The 15,688-nt window shown below is 41.4% G+C and overlaps 1 protein-coding gene across 1 annotated transcript in view; it reads right to left on the bottom strand.

Moving 5' to 3' along the window:
• The window catches only part of LOC103599019 (usherin-like), a 160,683-nt gene that overhangs the window by 48,595 nt on the left and 96,400 nt on the right, over nucleotides 1-15,688 (bottom strand). The window contains exons 13-15 of the mRNA XM_008583091.1: nucleotides 9,050-9,277; nucleotides 4,364-4,591; nucleotides 2,191-3,707 (exon numbers count right to left, since the gene is read on the bottom strand). Coding sequence (XP_008581313.1) covers nucleotides 2,191-3,707; nucleotides 4,364-4,591; nucleotides 9,050-9,277 — 1,973 coding nt within the window. The remainder of the gene's footprint in view (nucleotides 1-2,190; nucleotides 3,708-4,363; nucleotides 4,592-9,049; nucleotides 9,278-15,688) is intronic.

Here is a 15,688-nt window from a genome sequence, read left to right as displayed (position 1 = left end):
TCATGGAGACACCTTATCACCATCCAGTTAAACTCGACCAATCAATTATGTCGTGCCTCTTAGCTGGTTTTGCCACTTGGAAAGGTCTATTTACATAGCAAGGGTTTTCCCCTCCCAACACAAAGGGCTTGTGTTATTATTAAGTGCCTATGGCTGCACATGAGCACTTTTCTCTCTATTCTCATGCCCATTGATTTTATGATCCCCCTGTTTTCCCTCAAGCACCTTTCTTCCTCCCTTGATTTCTTTTGGTTCGGCCTTTCCCTCTTTTGTTTTCTACCTTCTCCCTTTGCTCCTCTAGTCACTGCTTCCTTTCTCTTTCACCCTTTCCCCTTCTTGACTACGCTTCTCTTTTCCTCGGTGGCTTCCTTCACTTGCCTCTTCTGCTTCTCCTTCCTTCCCTCTCCTCTCATGCATCCTCTCGTAATGGGGCCACCAGTCCATTGGTGAAAACATTTAGAGCTGCGTATGGCAGACCTGATTTGCAAGCAATTCTGTGAAGTCATTGTTGATTTTCCACATCGGGATTTTTTTTATTTTCTGGATTATCTGCATAGCGTTTAAATTTGGGGTAAGTTTCCTTCTGCTACTTAGGGCATTCCCAGGCTACTTCTTGCTGCTGACCAGCTGGGGGTGCCCAAAGAAGGATGGACACATTGATTTGCAATATTCAGTAAACATTAATCTTCTAAAAAAAACCCCCCAAACAAAAAATTGCATGAACCCCAACATCATATATTAGAGATATTGTATTTTATGTCATCAGTGTTAACTTTAGCTTCAATTAGAGTGGATAAATATCATTGCTGGTTTATCAGATAAATCAAACTTTTTTTTTTCAGGCTAGAAAAAGTGTCCCTCTCACATCTAGAAAACCTTTCTTCTCTAGAAATCTTTTTGATTAAGAGTTTCAAAGGGGTACAAATTGATATAATTTTNTTTCTTCTCTAGAAATCTTTTTGATTAAGAGTTTCAAAGGGGTACAAATTGATATAATTTTTTAACACTTGCATGTGCAGTCAGGTAAAGAGGGAGCCACTATAAAATGTACAGCTCTGCAGCTAAAGTGGGCCTTTTTTATGCCCTGAATCAGAGTAAAATAAAAGCCAATTCATATAGCATGCGGATTGGCTATGGAGGATACCTGAGGAAGTTTTAATTACTGTTTAATATTTAATATGACCTTAAATAATTGTCATGAGTAGATGCATAAGACAATGAATGTTTCATTTAAACAGCACTATATATCAGAGATAATTATAGGAGGGATCTAATCTACACATCAGTAGATTACAATAATAGCTGAATTTTACCTACGGTGGTTGGAAATCAACACTCTTTCAGCCTTTAATTTTTTTAAGTGGTTCTGTTCATTTTACTAAATTTTAAGCATAAAATGTCTTTTATTACTCTTCTCTCTGGGGATGTAAGTTACTTAAAATGTGATGGGGAAAAATGCCAAGCAATTCTTTAAGCTATGGGAAGAGGGCTGGTGGCAAGATTCCTTTGTGTGGAGAGCAGCACACTTCCAGGCATGTCACACAGCCCAGTTGGAATTGTGGGGAAAACAGGAGCTAGCAAAGTGTCACTGGCCTGAGAAACCATGAGATCAGAGCTGAGGGAGTCAGTGAGGTGGGGTGGGGATGGGGTAGTGTGTGTGAGGAAATAGAGTCAGAGGAGCTGCATTATTTCTGGAAGAAGTGCTGGATTCAGTAAGAAGGGCTTGCTCCAACACAAATTTTGATTTTGTCCAAGTCTGGCTGATTATAGGTCTCATTGATGGGCACTTTTTTTGATACCTTAAAAATAACACCTCATTTTCTTCTCAGTCTGGGTCAGATGACTCTATTGGGGGTCTCAGAGCTATCCATGGGCCTACACAATTCCAGAAGGGACTAGATATAGGGAACTGTCCTAGCTCAGTACTATTTGTTCCAGACATCATGGTGAATTGCAAACATTTCTTAGAAACTGACTCACAAAACAGCACCTGCAAGAATTCTGCTCTCCAGAGGTAATGCAAGCTGGCTTTGGTTGGAGGAGGATGTGCTTTGTCCACTGCAGATGGTTAAAGGGACAGGGGATGGGGACATCACGTGACTTGCTTTCAGAGTCTTCATTAGAACTAAGGGCTCATGTGATAGAAACAACAGTGGCTTGCTCTCAGAAAGCCCAGATGTGGCTACCTACCTGTGAAACGGCTCCAGCTCATTTACTACGAATGACTGTGTGCCAAAAGAATCATGAGTTGTGTTTATGTGTATGACTTTCGTTTCTCTTTCAAATAGCTCACGGATGAAGAGGGTATAGTTGACAATATCGCCATTTGTCCCCACAGGAGGGTCCCAGTTCACTAACATCTCCTGAGGGCCCCTAGCCTGCAATTTTGGAGGTTCCATCCCTGAGGGCACTGAGGGGCTGGTTCGATCTTTGACGAGTGGACTCAAAATCCCCCCTTGGCTGTTGCTGGCAGTCACCGTGTAGCCATACTCCACACCTGGTGTGAGGGTGAAATCATGGTAGCGGGTTTCCAGGCCTGTGTATACAATGGTTCCATCCCTCCTAAGTTCATAACTTCTGATCTGGCCGTTTGGGTTTCTTGGAGGTTTCCAGGTGATTTCTATTGATTCTGAGCCTGTGACTTGCAGTGTTGGGGGGTCCATGTTCTCTGGTGGGGCCTCCAATGTCCAGGCAGACTGTGACATACTAGCTGTGCAACCCCCATTTGTGCAGGCGACAAGGGAGAAATTATACTGAGTGTAAGGCTGCAGGTGGGAAACCAGTAGGGACAGGCCCTGCCCAGCAAAGTACTCCTTACCATCGTATCTAAGCGAGTAGTTTGTGATCTTTCCATTTGGAATTGATGGTGGTGACCAAGATACATTTATTTGACTGGCACTGATGGCCCAAAGAGCTGGAGGGCTGACTTGTGTGGGAGCAGCCTCAGGAGTTGTGATGCTGGTGGGTCTGCTGGGGGAGCAGCCTCCGCTTGTGCAGGCCAGGACTGCATAACTGTAGGCCGAAAAAGGAAGCAGCTCTTCATCGGTATAATTGAAAGTCACAGCATCAAAGCTGAAAGGATAGAGTATTCCATTTCTTTGAAGCCTATAGGATTGGATAATGCCATTGGACTGTTCTGGTGGGACCCAGGAAATCAGCAATTTGGGGGGATCCCTAGACACATAGGCTATCTCAGGTGGAGAGAGACCTCCCGGGGGTGCTTGCAAAGTCCTTGCCGCATTCCAAGAGCTACAGGTACGCCCCGCTGAATTCCAAGTGCAGATTTTATATTCACACTGCATCCACGGCTGCAAACCTGTGTCATTATACATAAATGTATTCCTTTCAGTATTATACTCTGTGAAAACAATTTTCTCATCAGCCTGGATTGTCTGATTCCCCCAAGCTTTTCCCTTGAAGCATCTGCGAATCACTTCATAGCGAATTATTTTTCCATTTGGGTTAACAGGCTCAGACCAGCTCAGCTCAACGCTGGTGGACTGCACAGACTGGATTATAGGAGCCAGCTGGGAGTCCGGAGGGGCTTCGTCTGTCCACAGAGCCTGGGGCGCTGTGTGCATACACCCTGCCCTGGTGCAGGCCTCCAGGGTCAGCGTGTAGAGAGTGAAAGGGTCCAGGCGGCGGAAGAGAAACCGACGACTCAAACCGGTGTACTCCAGGACGCCCTCACTGAAGATGTTGTAGGTCTGCAGGAACAAGAGGGGCACAGGGAATGACTCACAGAATGGTGTATTGTGGGAGCTATTTAGCCCCTTTTCACTTTTACCCCTTGTTGCTCATGTTGATGACCCTGATCTGGAGGGAACATTCTGATATTAATTTGGGGAATGTGATCTTTTCCAGCTAATGTAAGGTCCACAGAAGAAGAAACAATATTTTTCTTCAACTTTTTTTCTAAAGGTTGGGTAATAGGTAAGCATTTATTGAAAAGCTAAGGATTATTGAATCTTACTCTTCCACTTCAATAGTGCTCATAGGGTTTCTCCTATTTTTATTTTTTTAAAGTAGGAAATAGTATTCAAGTCCCCTATTTTATAGACACTACATGCTTCTGATCTCATCCTGTCTAGGCTAAGTAGGGCCTATCTACATTGTCTGTCTTCCACGGCATTTGCTGGAAATGGAATTATAAAGCTTAATCATTTGTTGTTACACAGTGCCATGGCTGAAAATGTGTGTGTGCTTGTTACACATCTGTACAAATACATATACACACACAATACATATATGTATAATGTACATATATACACATATGTGTGTATAAATATGTATATACACATTTATATATGTGTGTACAGGTATGTAAGTGTATATACACACACACACACACACACACACAAACTTTGATGACTACGAAATGGGTAAAACCATCTTGTTTTCNAGGAGCCAGCTGGGAGTCCGGAGGGGCTTCGTCTGTCCACAGAGCCTGGGGCGCTGTGTGCGTACACCCTGCCCTGGTGCAGGCCTCCAGGGTCAGCGTGTGGAGAGTGAAAGGGTCCAGGCGGCGGAAGAGAAACCGACGACTCAAACCGGTGTACTCCAGGACGCCGTCACTGAAGATGTTGTAGGTCTGCAGGAACAAGAGGGGCACAGGGAATGACTCACAGAATGGTGTATTGTGGGAGCTATTTAGCCCCTTTTCACTTTTACCCCTTATTGCTCATGTTGATGACCCTGATCTGGAGGGAACATTCTGATATTAATTTGGGGAATGTGATCTTTTCCAACTAATGTAAGGTCTACAGAAGAAGAAACAATATTTTTCTTCAACTTTTTTCCTAAAGGTTGGGTAATAGGTAATCATTTATTGAAAAGCTAAGGATTATTGAATCTTACTCTTCCACTTCAATAGTGCTCATAGGGTTTCTCCTATTTTTATTTTTTTAAAGTAGGAAATAGTATTCAAGTCCCCTATTTTATAAACACTACATGCTTCTGATCTCATCCTGTCTAGGCTAAGTAGGGCCTATCTACATTGTCTTCCACGGCATTTGCTGGAAATGGAATTATAAAGCTTAATCATTTGTTGTTACACAGTGCCAGGGCTGAAAATGTGTGTGTGCTTGTTACACATCTGTACAAATACATATACACACACAATACGTATATGTATAATGTACATATATACACATATGTGTGTATAAATATGTATATACACATTTATATATGTGTGTACAGGTATGTAAGTGTATATATGCACACACACACACACACACAAACTTTGATGACTACGAAATGGGTAAAACCATCTTGTTTTCTCTTGCAGGCTGTGGAAGAATTGATTGCACTGATTGCTCCTTTGGGGCAAAGTATTCTTTTGCTCTGGGGAAACCATCTGAACACTCATTATATGAATGTAGAGCAAGTTTTCATTCCTGTATTACTCATTGTTGTTCTGGAAAGATGGGAAGTCACTTCACAGTACTGTAGATGTTTTTGAACAGCGATTTCCTGCCTTTTTCCTGCTTCAACAGCCTTGAGAGATACGACACACTCTGGTAGATGACTCACCGTGACGGTGACTCTCAAGAGGGTACAGGGCACATATCAGAATGCCTTGGAAGGCGCATATAGTTTGAAACATTACTGCGGTTCCCGGGAGAGCTTAACTTAGACTGAATTATTAGTATACTTCGATGTTATTTAAGATTAAATAGCCTAGACTTTTGGAAATCTATTTATGTTGGACTCTTGTATATGGTGTGATTTTCTTGTTGGGGTCTCAGGGCAAGAGCACACCCCTGGGGGAACAGGAGTGGCAAATTTTCCGAAAGGAGCTTACATTCCATAATCAACTGGCAAGCCTCTCTGACTCCCAGCCCCGCTTGCTGCCCTGATATTCACCTGGCAAATCTCTAACTAGTGTTAAATTCAGTTCTATCTCTATACCCATGCTCCTAAGGTTTGGAGAAAAATATTCAAACATGTTGACTGGTCTCACTTTAAATTAAATTTTCGATAGGCGATCACCAACTTGTAATGTTATTCTATTTCCCCATACGTTTGTGCTCTCATTTTCCAAAGTGATTATTTCATATCTTCTCCCTTCCCCGCTAACCACCAGTTCTCTCTCCCCACCCTCTCAGGTGGTCGTAGGCATAACCACATATTGAGAAAATAGAAGCAGCCAGAAAGGAACGTGCTCATGGTCTATACCATTACCACCATATCCATGTTACCACCATACCCATGTGACTCAGGACCTACTCTATTTGCTATGGATGAGGTGGCTCTGCCCCATCACAGGCCACCTGAGCTCCATATTCCTTCCCCTTCTCCATCCTAAAGACGTCACTCCTGCAGCTACTTTTTCCCGAAACACCAATTTATCTCCCTCTGCCACTTACTGCCATTAGTATTGAAATGGATTCTAGCATGTTTCCTTTATTTTTAAATAAAACTTCTCGACACCACAGTCCCCCAGCTACTGCCCCATTTCTCTGCTTTTCTTTTCTTCTAAACTTCTTTAGTGAGTTGCCGTGCTCATTTCCTCACGTGCCATCTCTCCCTGAGCCATCTCAACCAGGATTCCCATTCCACCATCTGATCTTCTTGTCAAGATTGCAATGACCCCTCATTCCCAGATCCAGAGCCACTTCTCTGCCTCACAGTCCTTGGCCTCTCAGCATCACTTGGCATGTCTTCTCCTCACTTTTGGGATGCCCCACTCACCTATGTTTCCTTATCCCTCTCTCGCCTCTTCTCAGCCTCCTTTGCTGGCTTCACCTCCTCTGTTTGACCTGCACATTTCAGCACGGCCCAGGGCTTGAGTCCAGGGTCGCATCATCCCTAGTCACATTCTCTCCATAGCTCATCTCCTCCACACCATGGGTTTAAATACCTCCCATTTTATGATGGATTCCAAATACTTATCTCAGTGAAGAACTCTCTCGGGAGTTCTAGACTTGGACCTCTGACTGCCTCCTTACCCATCGAATCTCATTGTCCTCCAACCTCCAGAAGGCATCCCGAAGCACCCCTTCTCCTTTGAGTTTCACATCCAGTCCATTGACACATTTTGTCACCTCTGCCTTCTAAATATATCTCCAACCCACCCGTGTTCTCAGCTTCACAACTTCCACTCTAACTCCAGCCACCAGCAGTTCTATCGCGAATTCTTCAGTAGCTTCCAAACTCTATTGGTTCCCTCATAGTCTATTTGCCATGTAGCATCCAGAGTGGCTTTTAAAAACATAAGTTTGATTATGCTATTCCTTTGCTTGAAGGCTTCAGTAAATTTTCTTTGTGCTTAGAACAAGTTCTAAACTCCTGCCACAGCCCACGAGGGTGGCCACAGCCTGCCTCCTGCCAGCCCCTCCCGTCTCCCCTGGTGCTGTCCACCCCCCCACCCCCCACTGGCTTTCCTCCCTTTCCTTGAATGCACCAAGTTCATTCCTGCCTTCAGGACTCACACTTGTGTTCACTGTGTCTGGAACATTTTGCCCCCGTCTCTTCACATGATCGACTCTGTCTTGTCTTGCAAGGATCAGCTCAAATGTCAACTCAGTTCAAATGATTACCCATTCTAAGATAGCCTGAGCAGGCGTAATTACATTATTCTATTCAATTTTCCTCATAGCATTCATCACTCTCTAAAATTCCCTTGTTTATTTACTGGCTTAGTGTGTGCCTCTCTGTACCCCACCATTCAAATCCCCACCCCCCCACGCATGCACGCAGGCACGCCTGTGTAAGGTCATGACAGCAGGGACCTTGCCTGTCTTGCTCACTCTTGAATATGTGCATGACACTTAGTAGAAGCTCAATAAATATTTGGTAAAATGTAAATGAAGGCAAAAGGAGCCAATGTTCTATTGTCAATCACTCCTGGAAGAGGCAGGCGCCCGGCAGAGAAACGCCCACAAGAAGGAGAGCTTCGGGGCATGTGGGGGGAGAAGCTCTCTTCTCTGATGGGGGCCTTTGGGCTGGGATTTGGATTTTCAGGTCATGGATTCTAAGGCTCAAGCCTCTTGCCCCAGGTGGAGGAAGTGTGGCTCCTGCCACCTGCAGGCAGACTGGTGGAAAGCAGCGTGCTTCTGCTACATGTAGCTGGCCTGGAGCTGGGCAGAGAGGCAGCCCCCAGAATGAACCCGGGTCTGTGAGCTCTAGTTACGGTTCTGAGTTATTGCTGCATGTAATCTCCTGCTGTCATCCCTCTCACAAGGTTTTTAGGAAAGCTTTATTAAAAGTAACAGTTTAGTCTTATTAACATGGGAGTCTCTGCCACCTTGAAAAGCAGTGGTAAAGGAGGGGGCAGAGTGTTTATAGCAGCCGCAGGCTGGGGATCCCGTGGTGCCAGCTTGCAGAAGGTAGTGGGTAAGTCCTGAGGGTGGTCCAGGGCAGACCCCGAGGTAGAGGCAGGAGTATAGACCCATGGGGAGGAACATGAGAAAGGGAAATGAGGTCTAGTTTCATGTGGGTGAGGGTTTAAAGCACCAAAATGAGGGCTATTAATGGAAATGCCACCTCGTTTGTACTCACAGGCTAGTGGAGCCTGAGATACATGTGTGACTTTTGTAAGACTGTTTCTTGTGGCTGCATATGGAAGTTGGGGAGTTAGCAGGCATGTTTGGCTTGCATGGTGAGCTGTGCTTAAGGCACAAATTAGTCAAGGCTTAAGCACATAACTGGGTAGGGTAATTCAGCAGGCAGTAAGAACACAGTCATTTAGAGTTCGGTTCTGGTATGACTTCTTGGCTTCAGATCCCAACTTGATCATTTACTATGTGGGCTCAGATGGTATTTAGCCTCTATGTGCCTCATGAGGTTTAGCGGTGCTCGCCTAGTAGAGTTGATGTGAGGATTAAATGAGATAATCCATGGACAGCATTTAGCCCAGTGTTGAGTTCATAGGAGGCCTCATACCAGTGAGCTATTTTCTCTGATCTACGATTAAGTGCCTGGAGGAGCCATCAAGGAGAATTAGACAGGCTGATAAGGGAGTTTTCCCGCAGTCTCATGATGGCACGTCAGGGCTCATCTATTTCCATGGAGAACACCACAGTTCCACACATAGGGTAGGCATTACCTTAATCACACCGTTGGTTCTCGCAGGCGCTGACCACTGCAGTAGCAATGCTCGGCCCTTCTCTTTCTGTTCTACTGTAAAGTTGCTCAGTCCACTTGGGGAAGATTCTAAGGTCTGAATCAGAGTCCAGGGGCTTGAAACTTCTCCTGCATGGTTTGCGGCCACAACGCCAATGTGATATGTTGTGAATGGCTCTAAGCCAAACAGGTGGGCTTGATGGCTTGTTTCCTGTAAGAAAGTTAGCATGTTAAGTTTCTTTTAGAAACTGCCAGTAATTGCTGGAAGGTCATTCTCTGAATTTCATGGCCAATGCACATCAGCAACGGCCATTCTCTGAATTTCATGGCCAATGCACATCAGCAACGGCAGCACAAATACCACAGCAGAGATTTGAGTAATCATTAAGGAAACAATGTGTGTTTTTTTTCTGTTTCTTGCTGACACCTTGAATATATTACCTAATGTCATGATTTCCACACCCAGCAAGTGTGGGTGAGATAGGATCCTTGCCTTTTCAGAGTTTGCAACCCATACGATGTGATATATGAACATGAAAAAAAAAAAAATCTGTGATGTCTCAGATCAGTACTGCATCTAGCGCATGATGAAAATCAGTGGTAGCATGTCAGAGACTGGAATAATTGCCCTGTAGGTTAATCTCAAGGGTTTGGAGACTTAACTTGAATGAACCTAATTCTCTAATCCCCAGCAATATTTGTTTATGTGTAAGTCTCTCTCCATCTCCCCAATCTCCCTCTCTTATTCGCTTGGTTTTTGTTTATATCTTACAAATTCAATAAAAGAAACACAAGAAAATAACAAACCAATTGAACTATAAACGTACAAACAGCCTTAGAGAAGTCTACTATTAATCTAAATGTGAAAATATTCTCAGTTGTTAAAGGCACTATAAGTAAAACCATGAAACTTACCAGAAGGATTTGTTACCTAGGAATTGAGACTTTGCTCTTTGTTGATTTAAAAGAAAAGAAAAAAAGGGATAGCAGAATTAGTTATTTTTCTGCTTGGAGAGCAACATTTAACATATTTTGCATAACAAAACTAGAGCTAAGAATCCTAATGTTCTGAAAGGCCCTGGGGTACTCTTCCACATCTGGACTGGGTGGATATGTCTGTTTAAGGTAGGAATTATGTCTGCAATGGGCTAGTAGCGTGTGTGTAGGTAAACACACACACACACATATGCAAATTGGCATTTCTGCTGTGTGAATAATCATGACGAAGTTTTGACTGGGTTAGTAGGATATTTACGTTTAATGATGTGTGAGATCAGTTTTGCTTTATTAGATGTTTAAGTATAATCTTCAATTGTCTTCTTGGTGGGCAAGGGATGAGGAACGTGAAGTGTGGAAGAGCTTATTTCTGAGAGTAGGTACCCAAGAACATCAGACAAAGTTATATGTAAGGAAATTCTCCTCAATTTGGGGATATCCAAATATTATTTTGTATAAAATAAAAAACAAGGTAACAAAATCAAATTGATCTAATTTCCAAACAAACTGGATAGACAAAATCACAACACTGTAGAAATAAATTTTAACACTTTTTTCACATTCTTCATTATGTTTCCACTGTGTTAATGTTTCTTATTATGTGGTAAACACAGGCAGAGAAAATAATTTCCCTTACATATCAAAAACTTGTAAAGTCAATTTTCCTATTTCAGTAAGTCTCACTGTGATATTACATGTTAACCTCTTGAAATCTTTTAATATTTAAACATTTGCTAAGCAACCAGACTGTGAAACAAATTTTACAGAAATACTAATTTCTCTTTTTTAAAATATTAAAAGTTAGATCATAAATATTTAAAAACTTATTTCTCCACAACATTGGATGGGTCTTTTAGATAAATATAGCACAGAACTAGAATGACCATAATGCATATTAAATCTGAAGATGCTACAAGTCTCGATTACAAACATTCTTTTCTGATAAATGATTCCTTTTCTGTGGAAATAGGGCAAACATGGACAAGATTAATAATGCAAAAAAGAATAATTCTTTGTTCAGGATATTCAGTAATAGATGCCAAAAACCATAAGCTCCAAAGCAAATAGTAATCACCTCTAACAGATTATATAAAAAAAGGTAGGCTGTTGGGGGACATTTAGAGATAGCTTTTGTCATAAGAAACATGAAAAGCATGTGGGCTATAAAACAAAAACATATGTATATTGTCAATAGCAGCACCTGCTCAATTACAGTTTATTTCAGAGCTGAGAATTCCATTCAGCCCCTAGATGGCAATACTATCAAACACTTTTGGTAACATGAGTACTTAATGATTAACAACCGGTATTCAGTCATCCAACACACTCCAGGCAATGATTAAAAAAATAACAAAACTGATTTCATTATAGATTCTTTTAATAAACATTTATGGCTCAGATCCTTGAAAGCAGAAGTATTCAAAATGCCCTGGCCTCAAAACCTCCACCATCTAATGTAGAAATGTGACCTGCAGCTCTCAAGTTGAAGTTCATGCAAGCTCCTACAGAGGAGCTTACCTCTAAATATTTTGCAGATGAGCAAAACAGCTTTGCTCAATCTGGGCTTTTTTTTTGTAATCTTTTATTAAGAAAATAGAAATAATCACATATTGGGATGCACGGGAGGGTTTCTGTATCATGAAATTGTACTGAAGACAAGTTCTCATATTACATTGATTTGTTATTTCTGAAGAGCTACCAAAAAAGAAAAAAAATAAAAAAGCCACACACACACACACACACACACACACACACACACATTTTAAATAGGTCCCATCAACAGCTATGTTTTTTGTCAATGTTCTGTAAAGACTATATAAATATAAAAAGGAAGAAAATTTAAAAATGGCAAAACAATCCTTACCAATTTGTCTTTTGACATTTTAGGAAATACTATAATTGATTTTATTCTCTCCTGAATGGATTTCTAATACCAAAGTTCACTATTTTAGAATCCTGCTCAAAATTTGGATGTAGTTCACGCTGTGGATTGGTTGTGTCTTGTTTATTTATTCAGTTATTTGTCATTTTTCTTAAATTCAAAATATTTGCACTATGGATCTTAAGTGTTTGGGGCTCCGCTCCTTGCTTTGGAGATGCACCAGTCTGTCCCAGTGACCAGGAAAACCATCCTTCAAAGCCACTCCCCTTCCCTTGCTCCCTTTCCTATGGAGATGGTCTTAATCCAATACTCTTAGTTCTTCCTCTTCGCCGTCATCATTTCGCTCTTCCCCTCACTCTACCATCCTCCCAATTCTTTTGAGCTGTATTTTTTGCCATCCCTGACTCCTCCTGGGCTACCACCTTGCATCTGCTTCCTGTTTGTCTCTGCCCATTCTATGTCCATGTCCATTTCATATTCAAATTTTTAATTCTAGAAGTATATTAGCTACTTTTGTTAGGCAGCAGATGAAGACAAGGACTCAACAAATGAAAACATGAAGAAATATTTTAGTAGGGATAATCCATTCTCTGCAATGAGATTTAGCCTCTTTTCTTCTCCTCTCTCTTAACTTATATGCATGAGGGTCAGAGTCTGGATACAAATCAGTGTATTATTTTATGAGAAATAAGACAAGACTCTCTGGAACACTCTGCCAGTTGAGGTTCTGCTGGCAATTTGGACTACATTTTAACCTCTCAACTCTGCTCTTGGGGACACATGAAACTACTTGGAGTCTTCAGCAGTCTGACAATTTTACACCATCTCCTCTGATTATTTTTGACGACTTGAAGTGCCCCAAAGGTGGCCATGGGGTCAATAGGTTTATGTAGGTTGAAAATGATCAAAAATTACCATTGATCTGTAGCTGTCAATAAAAGGCTGTGGGGGGATACTCCCTGCACAAATGTTTAAACTGCATAAAGCTTCCTGACTTCGTCATCTTCGAGTCTATTGATCTGATGATCCAGCAGTTTCCAGAGCTTTCCCTCTGGTCTTTGTGGTGCATTTTCACTAAACCCACTTACCTTAGCCGTCAGGAATCTTTTTACCCTGCTCTTGGTAATGAACCAAAACAGCGATATGCAGCAACTACTGTGCCCATCAGCAGAGTATTATGGGAGCCTATTATACTTTGTAAAGGGTTGATCTTCCTGGTCACCAGCAACTTCGTTCCAAGCCAATGGGATTTCTTCTGCCTTTGCCTTTACTGTTCTCCCTTATCCTGGGCTCCTCATCCTAAAATGGATGAGTTTGGGCTTATAAATCCTAACCAGCTGGTAGGGTTCCTTTGCCTCCTTAGTTATCATGAATTCCAAGATCCACAGAGCAAGTCACATCAAAAGTTTTCCTTTTTTGTCCAAAGAGAGCTCCAGAAGAACCTACCTACATATAAATATATCAACTTCTGTATTCTTTAGTGGAACCATTCGGATACTTAATTATAAGTTATATTTTACCTTGTCATAATGATAAAATAAAGGAATGGTTATACACAAAAGCCAGTTACTGTTTTAGGTTTCAAATAAAACATGAGTCGCAGCTCAAGCTCTCATTTTCCATTACATAAAAGCCACGGCTTTGGGCGAGGTGTACCCAGTCAATTGGATGACTTTTATACACAGTAATGCTGACAACTCAACACAAAATATTTTTCTAGGTTTCTGAAAGCTAGATAATTGGAGGCATGGGTTCTGTAGGGCTATTTTTCCTTTCCATTTATAAAATTAGTATCTGAGTTCCCCAAAGGCTGATCAACCTATTTTTATCTAGTACTTATTTTGCAAAAATCAAGTCAGCCTTGATGCAAAAATTATCTCTTTACTATCCATTAGCCAAATATCAAACTTGGATACTTAACCATGGTTATCTAAGCATGAGACTTTGAAGCCCATAAAACATTAATACCTTAAGAAAATTTTCACTGATTTCACATGCACACTTTACCAGTGCCATTTCTGCCTACATAAGCTGGTGGGACAAAAAAGACATCTATTGATGTCACACACATATGAAACAGAGCTGTTCTGGAATCAAAGATCAATTCATACACCAGAAAGACAGAACAAAATGCCCTTTAGGTTCATGGCCTATTGTTTCATGTGCATGACAAGTGTGTGTGTGCTTGGTGGCATCCCTAAGTGGCATGACAAAGCTGCCAAAACGGTCAGTGGAAACGTTTAGAATTGTTGGTCAACAGCTCCTTTCAATTCTTCAAACACTTTTGAGCATCTTCTATATAAAAGACTCTAAAGTTGCAGTGGGAATGCAAGATGGATAACACAGGCCCTCGATTTGGGAGCTTATAATCTAACCGAGCAGATCAATAATGTATATAGATAACAATTCAGAGTGCGGTCATGTTGTTCATGAGTGTCAGGCGAATACTGAGGGGGATACTTTCAACTTGGAAGGGAGGAGATGAGGATTTGGGGAAAACTTAATTGAGAAATGGCATTTGTTCCAGGCCAGGGAAGATGTAGAATTTGAGTAAATGAAAATAGATGAGGAACTGAAAGAAGAAACAGAAGGAAGAAAGTGCGGGATACATTTGGGAAAGCGCTGGTGGTTTATGGTAGCTGAAGTGTGGTGGGGGGAGGGGACTAGTGGGGGTTGTAGCTGGAAAGGGATTGGTAGTAGGATGGGAGAGGGTGTGAATGTCACCCTAAAGTTTTTGCACTACATTTATTAGGAAACAATAGGTAACATTAGGCAAAAATTTTAGGAACTAATTATGTGGAAAGAGCTCTCCAATGCAATTTGAAGGAATAATGGAAGAACTTTAAAATTCTGCCCTGTTGTGGTGTAAATCATGGTCAGTGACTGATGAAATAATAAATCCACCAAGAATTCATTAATTAATTCATTCAATTTGTATTCAGCCAATAAATATAGATTGTCATTTGCTCAAAGTAATAGGAGAGTACTTTTCTCAGGAATGAGATTTTAAAAAATCTTTATTCAATGTTTGCTCTATTTAAAAAATTTTTTCTTTAGACACAAGTGTTTTTCTTTTGATCATAATTGAGTTGGAGATTATAACAACTGGATGGAATTAAAACCCATTATACTCTCCTCTGTCCTGCTCCACTATCAGAACCTCACATACCTGAACTATGATTTGTCCTGACCGTGATGACATGTTTGTGCAGAGCCATCCATCCCTCGCCCCAGTCCCTTGTACAGATCAAACAGCTACAAGGCAGCAGGAAGAGGTTAGTGATGACTGGTAACAGAATGAGGCTAACTCAAAGGTACACACAAATCTTAAAGCATTCTCAGCTCTGGGTTCTAACCAATGTTATAGAACTTAATCTGAAAGATTTCAAGAAAGTATAAATGCATATCCTCTCTTCAGATAATTGTGATTATATATATAATTATAATGAGTTATCCAGGGACCATTTGTGGTAACAAGTGTAAATTTCAAACTTAAAATATTCAGCTTGGGGTACTCATGTGTTAGTGCTGTGTGTTGCTTTCACGCTTTTCCTGGAACAAATATCTACACTCGGAAGAGAAGAATGATGTGTGAAAGGGGGGAGCTGTTTTTTTTCTCTCATTGGAGAACATCACTCATTTTATAATGGGGGGTCAATTTGAAAAGAGGATTCAACTCAGACATTTTCTTTATGAACAAATTGACTGTAGCAATTTAATCTATAGAGCAAAGGCTAGAGTTCC

This window comes from Galeopterus variegatus, unplaced genomic scaffold, assembly GCF_000696425.1.
Source record: "Galeopterus variegatus unplaced genomic scaffold, G_variegatus-3.0.2 Scaffold2828, whole genome shotgun sequence".
Taxonomy (NCBI): Eukaryota; Metazoa; Chordata; class Mammalia; order Dermoptera; family Cynocephalidae; genus Galeopterus; species Galeopterus variegatus.
The sequence above is the reverse complement of the archived record's forward strand: the minus strand, read 5'-3'. Positions and strand labels throughout refer to the sequence as shown.